This window comes from Lontra canadensis, unplaced genomic scaffold (genome assembly GCF_010015895.1).
Source record: "Lontra canadensis isolate GAN:19392208 unplaced genomic scaffold, GSC_riverotter_1.0 scaffold82, whole genome shotgun sequence".
In the NCBI taxonomy this organism is placed as follows: domain Eukaryota; kingdom Metazoa; phylum Chordata; class Mammalia; order Carnivora; family Mustelidae; genus Lontra; species Lontra canadensis.
Window position 1 is genome coordinate 8,651,188 of NW_022631076.1, and position 20,180 is coordinate 8,671,367.

Sequence of the window (20,180 nt, forward strand, 5' to 3'; positions counted from 1 at the left end):
TCTCACAAATGTATAGTTTAGAAGAATCTGAGAGGTATGTGACTGTGCTATCAAAGACGGTGTTGGCACACATTTCTTTCCCTTAAGAGTAAAGCTTTTGGAGATGCTAACGCAGAGGTTTTAAAATTTTATTTTTATTTATTTTTTGCTAGTGGTTCTGACTCTTTTTTAAAAAAGTCTTGGTTCTTTTTAAGATATTAAAATATCAACTTGTTGTGCTATCACGTTCTGGTGTTTTATCTGATAAGATTATACTTTTCTCCAACTCCATGGACCTGTCTTTCCTTCCTTTTTGGAAGGAAATTTAAAATTTAAGCTGCCATGTTTAAATTAGATCTCTTAGAGCACCTTTGGTCTGGGTCTGTAGTTCTGCTTATTTAAGCTCCTATGTTCTTACACCCAGTTTCATTCAGCTATATCAATGCACAAATCCTAATAAAGTCAAAGTATGTGAGTTAGTTTACTTGCTTTTTTTTTTTTTTTAAGATAAAAAGTTGCCCTCAAGTAGTATTTGCACATATATTTAGTCATTGGAAAGGCTCAGTTTAGATAGTACAGAGAAATAAACTGTCCCAGCTTTTTTTTTTTTTTTTTTTAACTTTGGTGAGGGCATTTCAGTTCTACTCTCTCAGCAACTTTCAGTTATACATTAGTATGATCAACTCTAGGCACCATGCTTTACATTAGTTTGGTTCCTCAAGTAAAACTTAAAATATAAATTGGAATTTTGAATCTGAAATGTAGTGACGTACCAAGTTGATGGGAAATGAATGGTACATGTGAACAGTGTTTTTCTAATTTACATGAGGCATGGTCCAGAAAATCCTGACATAATATTTTAAAAATTCTGTGGTTTCTCTGTTCCAGACAGCAGTCCTTTCCCCTCATCAATTCCACACACTTTCCAGATTAACTTCAACAGTTTGTACACAGCCCTGTGTGAACAGCAGACGTCTGACCAGGCAACTCTCCTCTTGTACACGTTGCTGCATCAGAATAGTAACGTTAGAACATACATGTTGGCTCGCACAGATATGGAAAATCTTGTAAGTATCACACTACACATTTCAAACTTTCTGTATTGTTTAATCTTTTGAAGAGCAGTTTCTTTTCCCGGGAGGGTAAGGTATGTTTGCCTGGTTGCAAAGGTGATGGTTGAGAGATTGACAGGGACCTGCCACCAGGCACAGATGGGGTATGAAGTTTATAGTGTGGGAGACACAGCACATGGCTTCCCTGTCCTCCAGGTCTCTCCCTGCCCAGGATCCAGCCTGATGGAGTCCTTCAGGAAGCACCGCCACCATTCTCAAGTTTTTATACCCTGGTGTTTCTTTTCAGATGCTAAATGTCCACCCACCAAGTGCCTATAGTTAGTCCCAGTCACAGCAAGTTCCTGGTAAACATGGCTAAGCTTGGTTTCCCATGTGTCCCATCCCTTTGGGAGGCTTAGGCTTGAGGTCTGCCTGATCTCAATTCTGGTAGTGTTGTTAGAGTTTCTTTAGGGCACCTATACCAGATAGCAATTTACATGTACACTGTTCCTTTATTATGTGAGTGAAAAACTCCGGTAGGGAATCACAGATTTCTGTTTGTAACTAATGTGTAACCAAAAATGTTTCCGTGAGTGGGAAGTAACCTTACCTCACCAAGGTGTTAATATTATAATTGAAATAACATTCTATAGAGATACCTGTGGGTTATTTATACGTTAACAGAATTTTGAACATCCCTAAATAGCCAGCAGCTTGCTGGTGACAATAGGAATGTTCCCTCTGTACCAGGTTTTATAGGTTGACAGCAGGATTTACCAGGACTTGGTGGCCATTTTTTCAGTGTTAAAGATAGAATACTGAGTTAACATGGAATGTTAGAATTCATTTGAAGAGTATGTTCCATGTCAAAGTGACACTAAGGACAAAATACGTGATGAGCCAACCTATCTGCACACCAGCTATCTGTGGGAAACACTGGTTATTTTAAGTAGCAAAATTAGATGTAACAGTGTACTGCTCATGTGAGTAAAAACTTGGGAGATGGCTTGTTTACTGAGGGGTGAGTGAGAATAAGCAGAGACAATTCTGAGTGTGATGTATCCTAAGAGAAATGATGGCAGTAAGCAGAAAGCCCAGGACACCACCTGTTCCAGAAAGTTCCATGGTAAGTATGTTGGTACCTAAGAATTTGCAGGGAACAGACATCTCTATGTGATGACATACACCAGTAAACATTTAACAGGTTTTGTTTTGGGGGGTTTTTTTGGAGTGGGGGTAGAGGGTTATATGTTCATTTTTGTTTTTAACTTATATAGATTATTTTGATAATGTCTCAATTTATGTCCTTATCTGTCTTTTTACCTTTATTCTATAATATTGGGACTATGATTAGAAAATGTTACTGGGCTGATCTGATTTTGTTAATAATTTCATTCTACAATCTTTCCTATTAAGGTAATGTTTGACACATTAGTATTTGTAAGGATACATTATTGTGTATAAGTTCCTGCTAGACTAGAGGCAGACCTGCTTCTACTCGGTGTCACATATCATCCTGAGTGGTCTCTGCAGTCCCACTCTTTACGTAGTGGCACAGTGTCATCCAGGGTGATTGTCTTCTCTATTGGTGTTGGAGCTATACGTGGGGAAAGTACTTTCAGGCATATGCTGGTTTGTGTGGTTTTCTTTTTCCTTTAAAGAAACCTATAACTATTAAATTAAAATGGTGTATAATAAAAGCATAAAGGTTGAAAACATTTGTCTTAAAGTAATTGAAATAGTAAATTAAAATTTCTGTTTGATAGGTTTTACCAATTCTTGAGATTCTGTATCATGTCGAAGAAAGAAATTCACACCATGTGTATATGGCCCTTATAATATTATTGATCCTCACAGAAGACGATGGCTTTAATAGATCAATTCACGAAGTGGTAAGTTACTGTTACTTTGCTTAGAGTTTCAGAGTTATAGAATAGGCAGGTCCCTCCACAAGATTTACTGCAGCCTTAGCGTTTCTTCCTTCTCTTCTTTCTGGTAGATGTTTCCACAAGAATCTGACTTAGAAATGGTGTGCCTGTCTTCAGATTTATGAAGTGCTTTTTTTCTGAATGACTATTAGCCACTATTAAAAACTGTCAAAATGGTTTCCTCAGTAACTGAGGCAAATGTTTTTGGTGCCACTGAGTTCATTTTTCCTCTCTGTTTCGTTTCCCCTTCTTAGTTGTGGCAGAAATTGTCAAACAGGTTGCATCTTGTATACAGAATAAGTGAAAGAATAGGAAATAAAGAGAAGAAGCCTGAGAAATTGTTTTATGTGTTTGAAAACAATATAACATAATTTAACTCTTTCAGTTTTAGTCTTATGGGTGAGTTCCAACCCCAAACTGATTTTTATCTTCCTCTTCGTATTTTCTCTCTATCAAAGTAACACATGTATATAGTGTTTTTTAAGATTTTATTTTTAAGTAATCTCTGCACCCAATGTAGGGCTCAAACTTACAACCACTGACTGACCCAGCCAGGCACCCCAACACATGTACACATTGTTTTAAAACTTATATAGAAGGTTTAAAACTTATATACCAGGTTTTAATGCAACATAATACATCCCATGTCTACCCTACTACGCCTGATTCCCACTCCCCAAAGACCAGTGCTTTGCCCATGTTTCTAAATAACGTTCTTATTTTGTTATTTCTTGATTTTCCAGATTTAGATATTAACTATCCTCTTCCTAAAATGGAAAATAAGTCATAATTAGCTCTCCTTCCTGCACATCATGCCTGGTCCCTCTGGCTTCCCAGCCCCCTTTCCACTTATATACTTTTACCCCTCCTTCCATTTTATTACCATTTTCAGCTTGAGAACTCAGCTTTTTCATGCTTGTGATTAACTAGTATTCTTAGCTCAGCTATGTTATGTATGATCATTGCATTTCCTTTCTTGTTCATGTTTTGGTTTTTCTGTAGCACGCGATTGCCCAGTTTTTTATTCATGTATCCATCACTCATTCAGCTCCCATACCTCAACAAAACGGAGAATTCCCTCTAAGTACATTAAAATACATTGCATATCTTCTTAGTTTCGTTTTTTTCTTTGACTTCTGTCTTTGGCCATGTTGGAGGCTTAAGTCAAATGTTTGGTGATCAGTGTTTGTTTTATTTAGAAGTAAGGCACTAAAAAGTTGATTGTAAGTTCTGTGTGTGGGCAGGACTTTTACTTGCTTTTAACTCTCTCTGCATGGTCTGTTTCTCTGGGCACTCTGTTCTCTGTAGGCCTTTTCTTTGGGCTGATCAGTTTCTCAGAGGGGCTCTTCCAGTCTTCCTGCTGTGGGGGTCTAGTGGGAGAGGGGGTTAGGGCTTTCACGCCTCATAGGATACAAACACTCTTTTCTTCTTGTCTTCAGTAGGGTTTTTGTGGCATGTTTACTCTTCTCTGAAGATGTTCCATTAAAACTTTTTTTTGTCTCTTATATGGTGTGACCATCATTTCAACTAAGATTTAAGGAATCTTGACACTGTAGAAAGAGGATAAAACATACAAACTTCTTGATTCTTATGGTTTAGTAAAGTACCACAGAGAAAATATTTGTATTGATTTTCTCATGTTTTATAGCATTTGTCTTTTTTTTTTTTTTAAGATTTTATTTATTTGACACAGAGAGACACAGCGAGAGAGGGAACACAAGCTAGAGGAGTGGGAGAGGGAGAAGCACGCTTCCAGCTGAGCAGGGAGCCTGATGTGGGGCTTGATCCTAGGACCCTCGGATCGTGACCTGAGCCAAAGGCAGATGCTTAGTGATGAGCCACCCAGGCACCCCTATACTGTTTATTTTTAATAAGAAACAAAAACTGATATAATTTTTAAAAACATTGAAATTGGGGCGCCTAGGTGTCTCAGTCAGTTAAGCGTCTGCCTTTGGCTCAGGTCATGAGCCCAGCATCCTGGGATCAAGCCCCACATCAGACTCCCCGCTCAGTGGGGAATCTGCTTCTCCCTCTCTTCCCCACTCATGTTCTCTCTAGCTATCTCTGTCTCTCTCTCAAATACATAAAATCTTAAAAAAAAATGTAAAAACATTTATATTGAAGTATAAAATGTGCACAAATTTTGAAGGTACAACTTAGGAGTTTTTGCATATGTGTATACCTGTTATTACCACACAGATCAAGTTACTGAACACTTCTAACATAACAGAAATGCCTTTTCCTGGCCAGTACCCCACAACAATAGTGAACCACTATTCTGACTTTCTTCCCAACAGATTAGTTTTTATCTCTCCTTGGAGTACAGTGTGCTATCTTTTGTATTGGCTTCTTTCAGTCCAGAGTACTGCTGAATTGACCTGTGTTACTGCATCACCGGTTGGTTCTTTTGTATTTCTAGGTGTTATTCCATTGTATGAATATGCTGCAGTATATTTATCCATTCTCTTCGTGGTAAATAATTGCTTTCCCCCCCCCAGTTTGGGACTATTTTTGATAAGACTGCTGTCCCATTTTTGCACCTGTACATCAGCAGACATGTGCCCTCATTCTCTTGGGTGTATACCTAGGGTAGCATTGCTGGGTCAAGGGCAGGTGTATGTTTAGCTTGAAGAGACAGTAATAAAACTGAAGCAGCGTCTAACCCTAAGTTCGCAGTTATACTCCAAGGTTGTATGTGCACTTTTCCATAGAGCGCACCTGCTGATTAACGGTCATCCGACAGCACTGTTGATAATATTGAAAATGTTGAGAGCACCCTGCAGAGTCCAGCAGGGTGCTGGCTACATCTGGAGAGTACAAAAGGGGAATGAAAATGGAGAAGGGTACACAGCGGGGTTTCACCTATGTCTGTAATGTTGTATTTGCTTCAACAGTATGGAAAACAAAATAAAAAAAGAAGTTACCAAAAAGAACTTTGAAGCAAATATGACAAAAAAATGTTAAGATTTGACAAAATTCAAGTATGGATACACTTTTTATTATATTGTTTTCTATGCTTTTTTGATATGCTTATTTTATTTAGTAATTAAAGTTAGAATAGGAGTTTGCATTAAAATTAAACTTAACTGACTGCCGAAATAGGAGATGATAAGACAGGGTTCCGTTTAAGACAAAGATAAAAACCCCCCAGAAAGATGATCAAGAAAAGAAAGAGTTTAAAATGTCTATGTTCCGATAAAATATTAGATTCTGTTCATATTCATACTTGGTTACGTAAGGATTTCTGGATATTCCAGATGACATTTCAAATTCAGGTATTTAAACAAATTTCCTTCCCCTCTAGAATTTGACTTTCATATTGACCTTTGTTTATTTTTCTTTTCCTTTCCATATGTAGTAGTGAAAATGAGTAAGTAAATGTTTCTACCAAAGTTCTTTACATGGAATTATTAGTTGTGGATCTAATTGTCCATGAAATAGATTCTGGTATCTCATTTTGGCTTGAAGTTGCATTTCCTCAGACCTCGTGTACTTTTCATGTGCTTATATATCCTCTTTTGTGAAGTATCTTTCCAAATTTTCCCCTTTTATAAAAATTATACTTAAAACAAATTTTTTTAAAAGATTTTATTTATTTGAGAGAGAGTCATGTGCATGCACAATCAGTGGGGAGGGGCAAAGGGAGAAGCAGGCTCCCTGATGAGCAGGAATGGGCAGGTGGGAGGAATGTGTCTATGTTATCTATGTCAATAACGATATTCCAGGAATGTGAGGGTGGTTTAATATTGGAAAATCTCTTAATGTAACTTACACATTTAAGAGAGAAAACCCATACATTCGTTTCAATAGACATAGAAAAAGATTTGATAAAATTCAACACCTATTCATGATAAACAAAACAAAATTTTCAACAAAATAAGGGTAGAAAAGAAATTCTTTGTCTTAACTGAGTGTATCTATAAAAATCTACAGTTAAAAGCATTGTACTCAATTGGAGAATTTTAGAAATATTTTCTTGGAAGTCAGAACAAAGAGGATGTTCTGTATTACCACTCCTCTTCAGTGTTGTATCAAAACTCTAAGCAGGTTAGTTAAACTTGAAAAGAGAGGAATTCTAAATGTCCGTATTTACAGATGTTAGAATTGACCATATAGAGAATTTAAAATACTATAATAATATTTGAACTGTTAGGAAAGTTGAGCAAATCTTCTGAATCTGAGATCCATATATAAACAAATACAATTTCTACACACCAGTAACAAAGCTCTTCAAAAATGTGTTCGAGAGAGGTGCCTGGGTAGCTCAGTGGGTTAAATGTCCAGCTCTTGATTTAAGCTCAGTTTGTGATCTCAGCTTCAGAGCCCTCCATCTGACTCCATGCTCAGCAGGGAGTCTGCTTGATATTCTCTTCCTCTCTGTCCCCCTCTCTTTCTCAAAAAATAAGTCTTCAAAAATGTGGTCTAGAGGTGCTACTTATAATACCAATAAAACTATAGTGAACTTGAGAATCATGTAACAGAGGAAGTGCAACATTTTTTATGACAAACATTACCTAAATGAAGGATATTAAATATGACTTAATAAATAGAGATACCATGTTCATGGATAGGAGGACTCAGTGACAGAGTTGTTAATTTTGCTTTCAAATTAATCATTGTGTTGAATGCAATCCTGATCAAAATCTCGAGATTTTTGTGAGAATCAACTGCAATTGACCTTTGAGTAAAATAGATTTGAACTGTGTGAGTGTACTTATACATGGATGTTTTCAATAAATATAGTACTGTAAATATATCTTCTCTTCCTTAGTAAGCTTATCATTAAGTAAATTTTTCAGAAGTCAAAAGTTTGACTTTTGGATGGATTTTTGACTGTGCATGCAGGGGGTTGGGCACCCCTAACCTCTGCATTGCTCAAGTGTCAACTGCAGTCCCTGAAATCATATGGAAGAACATTTTGCATAGAAATTTTTTGAAGAAAAACAATGTGGAGTTATCCTACCAGATAAGACTAGTTATAAAACATTAGTAATTAAATGTGTTTCATTAACAGTAGAATTAAAAAAAAAAGATAAATGCAAAAGAATTTAGAGTCCAGAAATTACACACTCACATACAGCAACACAAATGTATGACAGAAGTAGTAGGTAAATTGTGCTGAGATTGAGATCTTGGCTTATCTCACAGGAAAAGTAAAATTAGATGATTTTGCCCCCATATAAGGACATATTGCACTTGTGTTAGTAAGGCCTAGATATGAAAAGCTGAACTTTAAAATCTTCAAAAGAAGCTAAAGGATAATGTTTTTATGAACTCAAGATAGCATAAATGTATAAACCATGAATAAACAATATTAATAAATTTGCATTGCAATGAAAAACTTTCATGGTTAATAAAAGGGAAAACAGGACGTAGACAGGACGATGGATTAGCATGATCCTTCAGTAAAACCAAAGTCTTCAATAGAAAAATAGGCAAAGTAATAAAAAAACAGAATATAAAACCTGAATGACCAGCAAACATTTTTAAAGGATATTCAAACTCCTGATTTGTCAGGATCATGCTAATTAAAACAACAAATATTTTGTACTCATCAGTTTGGCAGAAATTATAAGCTTTGTTAAGAATTGGTAAGGTTGGGGCACCTGGGTGGCTCAGTGGGTTAAAGCCTCTGCCTTCGGCTCAGGTCATGATCCCAGGGTCCTGGGATCGAGCCCCGCGTCGGGCTTTCTGCTCAGTGGGAAGCCTCCTTCCTCCTCTCTCTCTCTGCCTGCCTCTCTGCCTACTTGTGATCTGTCTGTCAAATAAATAAAAATCTTTAAAAAAGAAAAAAAAAAAAAGAAAGTTTAAAAAAAAAAAAGAACTGGTAAGGTTGTAGAGAAGGAGGATGCTCTTATACTATATAAATGAGCAGAATAGCTTTTGAAGGGAATCTGGCCTTTTATGTTCCTCAAATAACCTGCAGAAGTAGATACTCAACCTCCCAGCAATTCCATTTCCTGATTGTGTCCTAAGAAAAACTTTTTCAGAGAGTCACAATAGCTCATTTGAAGGAATGTGCATTGTAGTATTGTTTGTAGTGTTCAAAAATTGCTAATAAATGCTAACATAAATGAAATGCTGTAGAACAGCTAGAGTGAATCAAATAGTGCTGCATGTATTGGTAATAATAAATCTCAAAAATCTGCATGGTAATGAAGTATCAAATTCAGACTGCCAGAGGTTAGAAGACAGGATCAGTGAGGAGTGGCTAGGGATTTTGGGATGTCAGAAGCAAAATATTAGCATTTAAGAAAACAGTGCTGGATACAGTGGTGTTCTTTATACCAGGCTATTTAACTTCTATGAAATTTCTGTGCTGTCTGAGATGGTAGTACTTTTAATGTGGCTAGTGTGACCGAGGAATTGAATTTTAAATTTTAATAAAATTTAAGTTAGGAGCACCTGGGTGGCTCAGTTGTTCAGCATCTGCCTTCGGCTCAGGTCATGATCCCAGGGTCCTGGGATCGAGCCCCAGATCAGGGCATGTGGGAAACCTGCTTCTCTCTCTCCCACTCCCCCTGCTGTGTTCCCTCTCTCACTGTCTCTCTCTGTCAAATAAATAAATAAAATGTAAAAGAAAAATTTGAAGCCAAATACCTGCTTGTGATTCATGCTGTTGTGATGAACACTGCTGCTCTATGCTTTTTAGTTAATAGTGACCCAAGCCTACGTTTATTTAAAAAAAAAAAAAAAAGAGCTATTCAGTGAGTTTGCAATTTTGCCTCCTCGCAAACTCGTGGAGATTCGCTTTTGAAGTCATTAAGTACTGAAAAATGAGTGGCTTAAAATGGGTGTTTTACAGATTATTTTTCTTTTTAAAATTTATATGTTTCCTGACTGACTTAACTGATAATGTTCAGAGTATGAAAATATGGAGAGTAAGAGGTCCCTGGTATCTGAGTATCCTATAGTGAGATTTTGGGTAGTAAGGGTAAGAATCTACCTTGTAACATTGTTTTTACTAGGGGAAAAACTGGAAATAACCCCAATTTCCATTAATAGAAGAGTGGACCCAAGAACATGTGGCCTATTGGTATAGTACTATTCAGTACTTAGGTGGGATGCAGTAAGGGTGATATTCAGACATTTAACTAGTATGGAACCAGAGTCAGCCAGTCAGAAGGATATCAACCATGGTCCCATCATTGTCTTCTGTACGTTAATTGTGGAACCCCCAGGTGGTCCTGGGAGAGTGGCTTGGGGCAACAGCTGCTTATTAATGACCATAGTTGTATTCATTTTAAGAAATGATTAGTACTACCAGAATTTGGCATATGTGGTAAATATTAATTTCCTTATATGCATCAACATGGGGGGGGTGTTACGAGAACATATTGAGTAAAAAAAAAAATAAGATGCAAACAAATACCTATGTGTACTAGTTTCCTAGGGCCGCCATAACTAATTATTGCAAACGGGGTAGCTAAAAACAACAGAAATTGATTGTCAGAGTTCTGGCAATTAGAAGTTCAAAAGCAGGGTGTCAGCAGGACCATGGTATCTCTGAAAGACCTAGGAGACAGGTCTTGCCTCTTCTTGGTCTCTGGTGGCCAGTCTTTGTTGTCCTTGGCTTGCAGCTTCTATTGTCTGTTGTGTCGTGTCCTCCTCTCATGTGGGTGCCTGTTTCTGTGTGTCTCCTCCTCTTCTTCTAGGGACACCAGTCATACTGGATTTAGGGTCCATCCCAACCCAGTAGGACCTCATCTTGGTTATGTATTTATGAAGACCCCGTTTTCAAGTAAGATCACATTCACAGGTTTTGGATGACATGAATTTTGGGGGACACTATTCAACTTAAGACACCATGATATTGTTTTTATAAACTAGCAAATACACAAAGGAATCTCCTAGGCTTTGGAGGGAGTGTGTGTACATAGAAAGCATTTGAAGGGGACTGGAAAGGTACATACTAAGTTCAAGGTAGTGGTTGATTTGCGGTTGATAGTGTATCCCTACTTTGGGGGAATAAAATGGGATTTATATCTTAAAAAAAGTGAAATGTTAACAGTTAATGTCAGTTGTGGAATATGGAAGTTAATTATTCTTTGCCTTTCTAAACATACTTGATATTCTAAACAGTTGATATTACACAGTATGTTACTCTAGCATATAAACATTTGGAAGAGATATTCAATAAAATCAAATCTATATGGGGGAAAGCTCAGGAAAAGACCTACAACTAGCAATTCTCATATCCTTTTTAAGAAAGAAGACATTTTCAGATCCTTGAGAGGTTTCCTTTTGCATATTATTTGAGTTAGTTGACCATGAAATTGTATAATCAAGATGCCAGTCTATGACTATTAAACTGTATGTCTGAATATTGGATACAAGAAATGGGGAATTGCTTTTATAAGTTAAATAGTTTAAATAGGTTCTAAATAGGTCAATGGCTACAGCTAAGTTACCAAAAAGAATTTTCTGTATGTTACCCATTATGCATTGATGTCCCATGGGAAGCTTTGTGAGCTTTATAACTAGTTCTTTATAATTTTTCTTAAACATAACCAGAATTTCTAAGCAATAATATATTTTTCACAGGAAGGAAAAGTTTTATGTAAAGACTAAATTGGATTTCTAATTTTTATAGTGACATTATAAGTTTACTATGTGGATACTATTTAAATATTTGTTGAATGTTAAATAAATAAGACTACTTTTATTCGAAACATTTCTTCCATCCAGGTTTATAATTGACACACACAAGCAGATGTTAGGAACTAATGACCTCTGTTTCAAATAAGGATGGGTTATGACAATTTATTTCTAAATAAAGGAGCTGAGAGAGGAGAAACTGAACTATGTTCAAATGTGTGGCCTTTAAAAAGACAGAGACTTCTCTCACTAGTAAAGTTGCCTAATGAGTATCCTGTGTTAGTATTTATTTGGAGACTTAAGAGCATTGGTTCTAAAATTTTTTGGTCTTTACACTTAAAAATAATTGAGGACACCAAATAGTTTTTTTCTGTGGGTTTTAGCTCTGTACATTTACCATACTAGAAATTAAAACTGAGATATTTTAAAAATATTTAATCAGGTCATTTGGAAATAATAGTTATTATAATAAACCCCAATATATGTTAGATACATCAATAATATATTTTTATGAAAAATAACTGTTTTTGCCAAACAAAAATTTAGCAAGAAGAATGGCATTTACGTTTTTACATATCTCTTGAACAAATTGCCTTAACAGAAGACTGATAGATTCTCATGTCTGCTTCTGTACTAAAATTGTTACATTATCAGCCATGCTATGTACCACCTGAAAAATTCAACTGTATGCTCATGAGAGAATGAGAGTGGAAAGTAATATTTTGGTATTATCATGAAAATTATTTTGGCCTTGAGAATTGTCCACACATGTCTGTGGGACCCCTACAGGGTCCCAGGACCAAGTTTTGAGAACTGGTGCCTTAGAGAGTAAGTCAGAGGGACTCGGCACTTCACTGTTCTTTGTAAAGGTTCAACTGGCAAAACTCATTGTTTTGAATTTTTTCAACTGTTATTTGTTTTACACATTAGGTTATCTCTTCCACTTACATCCTTAGTCATGAAGACACGGGGATGAGTACACATTTACATTTTTTACCTCACAAACAATACTCAGCTATCATTTAGTGGGTGTTTGCCGTGTGCCAGCCTCTGAGTGGAGACTGCAGAACAGGTCAGGGTTGGTTATTTGTAATGGCGGGTACTAGGTGATTTGGGACTCTTGCCAGATAGTTGAACTGAGTGAAAATCTTTTGTGGAGGCACTCGTGTGCACTTACATGAAGTTGAACGCAGTATCTCTACTTTTTTTTATTCTTCTGGTCTGTTTCCATACCCCCTTTCTCATTCCTCCTGTTATTTGGACTTTTTGGGGGGGGGCAGATTTACCAGAGAAATGTCAATTTTAATGATTTTTTAGAAGAACTGAGGTACAACCATATAACTTAGATTTAATTTTATTTCTCTGACTTCATGGATTATGATTGTGGTTGGTTGTTGCTTTTGGGGTTTGTTTGGTAGTCCTTATTCTCCTCTTGAATTTCTTGATCTGTCATTTTTTGTTGTTGTCACAGTGGGAAGGATGGACAGCTAAATACTTACATGTGTGGTGGTTTGTTTTTTTTCCCCAGAAATGCTGCATGAGCAGTTCATGTTGACTCTTTGCATGCTTCCAAGACTTTATTTGTTTGTATACTTGTGTGGTAGTTTCTCTAGGTATAGAATTCTAGAATCATAATCCATTCCTCAGAAATGTATGGACATTGTTATCTTGTTATGCAGATGTATAGTGTTTAGGACAAGAAATCTAATGTTAGTTTGCTTGTCTCTCTTTTGGTGATAACCTGCTTCTTCTATCTGGGAGCCAATAAGATTTTATTATATACTATAAATTCAGAAGTTTTACCAAACTATTTTTACTTTTTCTCATTATTTCTCCTCATAATGTTGGAAGTTTTTCCTCTCCTCAGCAAAACTTTATCCTATTACTAATTTTTCTGTTTTCCTTCTAGTCTGTACTTTCTGGAACTTTTACTAAGTAGACATTAGGTCTCTGCTTTTCTCTCATACTTTATCTTTTTGCCTATTTATTGCTGTTGTCTGAGAGAACTTTTGAATTAGTCTTTCAAATCACAGATCTGCAATGTCCAGTTTTTGTCTCTCTCTGATGTCCATCCTTCATATCCACTGTGGAGCTGCACCAGCCTAAGCTAGAAAACAGTTCTTGCTTATGGTGCCTGGAGGTGAGCACCAGAGCTACGAGCTCTCAGCAGCCAGAGCAGAACATGGCATGGATCTTCTGGATCTTGGCTTATTTGTGTTCTTGGCTTTTCCTGAACACAAGTATGAAGGTTTTCTGTGGTTGTTGAGAGAATTCTACTTTTCAAGAGACTCCTCAGTTTTCCTATTTCCACTTTTTCCAATTTTTCTGTCTTGTCTTTGTGCTGCCCATCTTTCAAATATATTTCCTTTTTGTGTACTAATGATATCCTCCTGTTTTCCAGGTCTCTTTTCTTTTCTATTTAAGAAGGAAGAAGGAAAGAGAAGTGAACACCTCAGCACTGTTTTGCTATCTTGAACTGAAAGTCTCACAATTCACTTTTATATTGTTTAACTCACCTTCAGAGCAAAGCCATGGCTTATCTGAGTTGTAGACATGGATAATCCTTTATTCCCTGAAGCAGTCATATTTACTTAAACTTTTCTTCCCCATTACAGATATTAAAAAATATTAGTTGGTATTCAGAACGGGTTTTAACTGAAATTTCACTGGGGAGTCTTCTGATACTGGTTGTAATAAGAACCATTCAGTACAACATGACGAGGACAAGAGTAAGTATTCCATAGCAATTATTTTTATCTTTGTATGTATAGTACAGTTGGGCCTGTAGTTTAAAGCAATCTCAATATTTAGAATACTAACATTTTCAGGAAATATGGTAAAAAAAAATAACAGATGTACGTATAGTCACTGAAATACATGGTCCTAAAGTAATGTGTATAGTGTCTGTTTCTTTTTTTATTAATTAAAAGTAATTCATGTTTTATAATGTAATATATACTTTAACATAAAATAATACTAAAATATTAATAAGTGTTAATGACACATTATAAGAAGATCATCATTTTTTGCTTTGATGTTTCCTTCTACCTTATATAGTGCTTGTTTCTTAATATTTAATAGGTTGTGTGGATTAGAGGTATTTTACATAAAATGGGCAGTGGGGCATATTTAGATAAAAGATGTCTGTCTTTGCTAGACCACTAAAACTGATTTGCTCTTTAAAAGCAGCAACAACAAAGTGTATGAAGATACAAGCACAAGAAATATGAATTTAAATGGAAAGGAAAAGTAGAATGAATACTTTAAAGAGTGAAAGGAAAATTTTAGCTGGATTGTATTTGCAGCATCTGGGAGCAAATTTCAGTTCTGCTCAATAGAGAAGCAATGCACAGAATTTGTAGCTCAGAGAAATGGTCAAGTTTACTGTAATGAGGCTAACGTGAATACATGTCCACAGTCTTTTATCTGAAACTCTAGGAGTCAGACATGTTTAAAAATGGAGAATGTTTTGACTCCAGGAAGATGATTGTGGGGGTTCCTGGGCGGCTCAGTCGTTAAGTGTCTGCCTTTGGCTTTGGTCGTGATCCCAGGGCCCTGGGTTTGAGCCCCGTGTCGGGCTCCCTGCTTGGCGGGAGGCCTGCTACACCCTCTCCGACTCCCCCTGCTTGTGTTCCCTCTCTTGCTGTGTCTCTGTCAAATAAATAAAATCTTCAAAACAAAAAAAGATGATTATGGTGTATATGCTACAGTCTGTGTAACTGTGAGGTTCTGCAGCAGCTCTCTGTAGTTAAGCATTAATGTTTCTGCAGTGAAATAGTTCTGATATGCACCAGGACAGGGATAAAGGTGACGACAAATAGCATCATAATCTCTTGCACCAGATGTAGCTTCCAGATGTGTAGTGAATAAAATAGAGTTTTTAGGATTTTATAATGAGAGGAAAGGGATTGTGGGCCTGAATGCTGTAAAAATCAGTGACAATCGAGTTTACGTTTGCTTCCAGTTAATCTTGCTTCAGATGTAGCGAAGACTCGATGTCTGTTTTCACCCTTCTGTTTCCTTACAGGACAAGTACCTTCACACCAACTGTCTGGCCGCTTTAGCGAACATGTCGGCACAGTTCCGTTCTCTCCATCAGTATGCTGCCCAGAGGATCATTAGGTAAATAGGAGCTTGAAGAGAAATACCGCACTTTGCCTTTTGGCTGACTCAGTGGAATGGGTACTGTGTTGCTCCCTTTTTAATGTTATGCACAAGGAGTATCAAATTTTCCTGCTTAATATTTATCACCTTCTTGTTTAGTTGAACATACCTCGTTCTGCTTTATTTTGTAGCCCACTTTCTTGATCAAAGTTAATTGGATTTACTTCTCTGTCTTTTCATAAAATCTAATTTTAGGCTTTGTGTGTTAGCATTTTACAGAGGAGCGGGTATATTTCTTAGGAATGCAAACTAAATCTTCACATATTTGCAGAGCATCACATTACACAGGGTAGCTGTGTTTGTTTTAGAGAATTCTCTTAATAGCAGTTTACTGTTGGATCACTTTCCTATTACTGTTGTAACAAATTACTACAAATTAGTGTCTTAAAACAACCCAAATTTATTATGCAGTCTGTAGATTAAAAGTTCAACACAGGCTGCAGTCCACATGCTATAGGGCTGGACTCCTTTCTGGAGGTTGTAGAGAAGAACCTTTTCCTTGCCTTTTCTTGCCGCTAGAAGCTGCAGTCTCCCTTGCCTCCTGGCCCCTTCCTCCACCGTCAGAGCCAGCAGCAGTAAGCTGTTGACTCCTCCTCACATCTCGTCACTCTGATCTCCTCGTCTGGTTCCCTCTTCTACTTTGAGGATCCTTGTGATTGCCTTGGCTCTCTCCAGGTAACCCAGGCTCATCTACCCATCTCATGGTCCGTGGCTGAATCACAACCACAGAGTCCCTTTTGCCACATAAGGCAACTCATCCACAGGTTTGAGGGGTTGGGAGGTGGATATTTCAGGGGTAATCACTGTTCTGCCTCTCACAACATCACCAGAAGCTCCTTCCTGTCCCTTCTCCACCCTTGGCCAAAAATATGCTCCTTAAGGTAGGAAAACCTAATTAACAGATGATGAGTAAATATAATTTGTAGGGTTTCTTTTCTTTTTTTTTTTTTTTTCAAACATGTGTGGATACTTTTTGGTCTTTAAGGTAGATTGTTGTAGTGGCTCTCAAATAGAACATTTGTTTCATAAGTCAGTGAAGTCAGATTGTTTCTCTGGGTCTTGCTTTTGGCACAGTGCGGTTCTGATGATGAGGTCTTGTGTTGCAGTCATTGGCGGTGATCGCAAGTCCACATCACTTTTAAACTCTGATCTCACCTGGCATCCATTGGTGAGAGATGCTTATTGACCTGACCTCTTCTTTAGCAGTTGCTCTGCATTAACTTATGTTCTTGGTCTCTATATTTATCCTCAGAATTTAGCAGAGGATATTTCCAGTGACTCACTGTTTAATTTAGGTTGGTCTTAATACTATATTGGATTACTTTTTGGGTTTGTACTTTTGTGATTGTCTATTGACTAACTTCGTACTAACACTAACGTGAGGACTTAAAGCACAAATAGCATCTCCTCATGCCTCAGATTCTTCCAGGTCTTCTGAAGAGTCTTTAGTTTCTAAATATTAATTTTTGTTACTATGCTGTAGTTCAGAGATTTAACGAGAGAGATTCAGTGATACTGTGCTGTTTTGCGGGTCTTCTTTTTTGTGTGTATGTGGAGCTCCATAATGGTTTGGGGAAGGTTTCAGTACAGGATTCATTTTCCTCAGCGGATACACCAACATTTGGCCTGTTCAGTATGAAATTGGCAAATTAACTGGTTTACAATTTATGTTCTGATAACATGTGTCAAGCAAGATTAAATAAAAGTTTTCTAGGTATTAAGAGTTGAGAAGCGAATAAAATACCGTGCCCAATTTTCTGTCTGTGATGAGTAAAGCAGAAAACCAGTTGTACTTGGAGAAATAAGCAAACAGAATTTGGATTTGTGACCTAGGAATATTTAGATCAAGTTTATCATCAATAAGGAATACTGCTTTACTTGATGTTAATGGGGTTTTATTTAACATTGTATTAGTGAGGAACTGTGTTACACCTTGCAAAGTATATCCAAATTAGTTTTAAAAATTCCTGCCCCCAGGTAGCTCCTACTTCAGTAGCCGAGATCAGACAAGTATATACACGTGTACAGCAGAATGCAGTAAGTATTAGGATGAGAGGAAAACTGCTCAGATGAGGGTGAGTAGTTGGCTCAGAGAATGGTGAGATCACATCTCCCTGAGAAATCTGGCAAAGTGAGTAGAGAGAGATGACTCTCGAGATTGGCCTGATGGGGAAAAGCACCAACCACAACAACACAGGACAGGAGGGAGTGTGATAACGGACATTCTGTTTAGAAAATAACCAGTTCCATTCAGCTGGCATGTTGTGGACCTGTGTAGGGATTAGAAGAGAAAAGCCTGGAAGAACCAGCTGGGGCTGCCTTGTGGAAGGTGCTTAACTATTAGATATACAGTTTAGGATAATGGAAGGAATGGAGAGAAAAGAAGGTCCGATCTTCAGTAACAAAAAAGAAAACTGTGAAGGAATGAGTTGTAAATAAATGGATTTTAAAAGAAATAATTGAATGTAAGTTTCTGGCGTCATCAGTTTCAGCCGCTGATGTCAGTATGTCAGTGTTTGTCCCATGGAGGGCTGGAAGTTCGACAAATTTCCAAGTGCTGCCGGTGCTCCTGGCTCGAGGGGTCACACGTGAGTAGCCCGTGTAGATGGACATCTTCATCCAGGAGGGGAGAGAGCCCTGTTAGAAATGCAAGTGTCAGCCCAGCTTTAGACCTGCTGAATCAGAGCCTTCATTGTAGCAGGATCCCCAGATGATTTCTATACATGGTAAAGGTTGGAAAACACTCTGAGTTTGGACCTGGAAATCAAGATTTATCCCTGTGGGAAGTACTTGCTTTGAATTGGAAATGGGGGCCAACTTTTTTTTCATCTTGAGGAAACTCATTTCCTACTAAATGTTTGTGTTTAGCGTATAGGATTGTAAAGTATGATGAGGAATGCCTAATGAGCGCTGTTTAGATACACAGACTCATTATAGCAGTACAGCTCAGGATTCACCAGATGCTCCAGTAACTCCTTCAAGTGAGAAGTAATCAGTTTCATATACACATTTTCTAAATGCTGCTTTAGGAAGAGACCACACAGTTCTGTATTTGTCAGTTGCAAAACCTAGAAGAGCCAATATTTCCTGTGATCTTCAACAAAATGCAAAATAGAGTAACATGTTACATTGCTGGGAAGTAGGGTGTGAATAAAGCTTCTCAGAGCTGCTTTAGCTGGACATAAATGTAAGGAATGATTTCATATGGTTTCTGTGCTATTGTTTTATATTCACTGACAGTGTATCTTCTATAAACTTTTGGTATTTTAGAAAAATCTCAAGCATGTATGATTTGAGTTTTGTTCAACTCCAAAGTCTTTTGACTGTTCTGTAAATATGAGTATTTGATATCATTATTTGGGATTATACTTAATTAAAAACATTTATAAAGAGTAGATTATATGCAAGGGTTTATCAGGGATTACAAAGACGTCATTACTTATTTCCTGCTCTTAAGACTTTGTCTACTGACCCTGCCATCTCCCTGACTGGTTCCTTCCTCTGGCTTCGCATTCGCCTTTGACTTAAAGCATAACTTTCCTTCAGTATTTCATGCTGCGTTGGTTTTTTTCTTCTCTCTTTACTCATTTTCCCTAGGAGTTCACATGCATGCCTGTGACTTCACCTACCAGGCCTTATGTACAGAAAACCATCCAGATCTACATTCACAGTCCTTTTTCCTGAGGCAGGCATCACAGTTTGGTGGCTGAGCTCAGACTCTGAGTTAGGGATCCCGGCTCCAAAACTTACCAGCTGTGGAACCTTGGAGAAGTTACTTAACTTCTTAGTGCAGCAGCTTCCATGTGGTAAGACGGGGTGACAGTAGTTGTTCTCTCAGTGGATGTGGTGGGGGTTAAGTGAAGTTAATATTTGTAGAGGCCCCGGCATGTACCATGTAGTCTATGTAAGTGTCGACTGAGTGAACATGAACTCTACTAACAGCACTACCCGGATATCCCACACTTAACTCAAACTGTTATTAAGTTGAAAACAACTCATTTTCAAACCTGCTCTTCCTTTTAAATTCCCCGTCCTAGGTACTAGTGTGATAGCCCTCATCCCAGCCACCTAAATAACCACACTAGAACCCTACAAGCAATTCTCCTTCATTTCTCCCTTTCCTTTAAATGCTCTATCCACTTGTGTCCTGGAGAAGTTCCATCTGACCGTGCCGTTGAAACTCGCATTCATCTGTGCCCCGTGTCCTTCTCCACCATGCCTGCCTTGGTCTGCATGTCCACCATCCTCAGCTGTGCTGTGTCACTAGCCTGCCTGGTCCTTTGCCTCCTTACCCGTCCTGCCACGGTCGGCCTCTGCGCTGCCACTTCCATTTGAAAAGCGCATCTGACAAAATGACTCCCTATGCTTAAAATCAGTCCATGGCTTCCCTTTGCCAGAGGTTACAATTCAACCTCTTTAGAGCAGTAGCTCTAAGCCGTGGGGGGTTTTGTCCCTAGGG

At 37.6% G+C, this 20,180-nt stretch overlaps 1 protein-coding gene across 2 annotated transcripts in view; it reads left to right on the forward strand.

Moving 5' to 3' along the window:
• Positions 1–20,180, forward strand: part of DYM (dymeclin) — a 338,342-nt gene that overhangs the window by 136,906 nt on the left and 181,256 nt on the right. For both annotated transcript variants that reach the window (XM_032882545.1, XM_032882546.1), the window contains exons 10-13: positions 868–1,046; positions 2,798–2,923; positions 14,173–14,286; positions 15,585–15,679. In XM_032882545.1, coding sequence (XP_032738436.1) covers positions 868–1,046; positions 2,798–2,923; positions 14,173–14,286; positions 15,585–15,679 — 514 coding nt within the window. The remainder of the gene's footprint in view (positions 1–867; positions 1,047–2,797; positions 2,924–14,172; positions 14,287–15,584; positions 15,680–20,180) is intronic.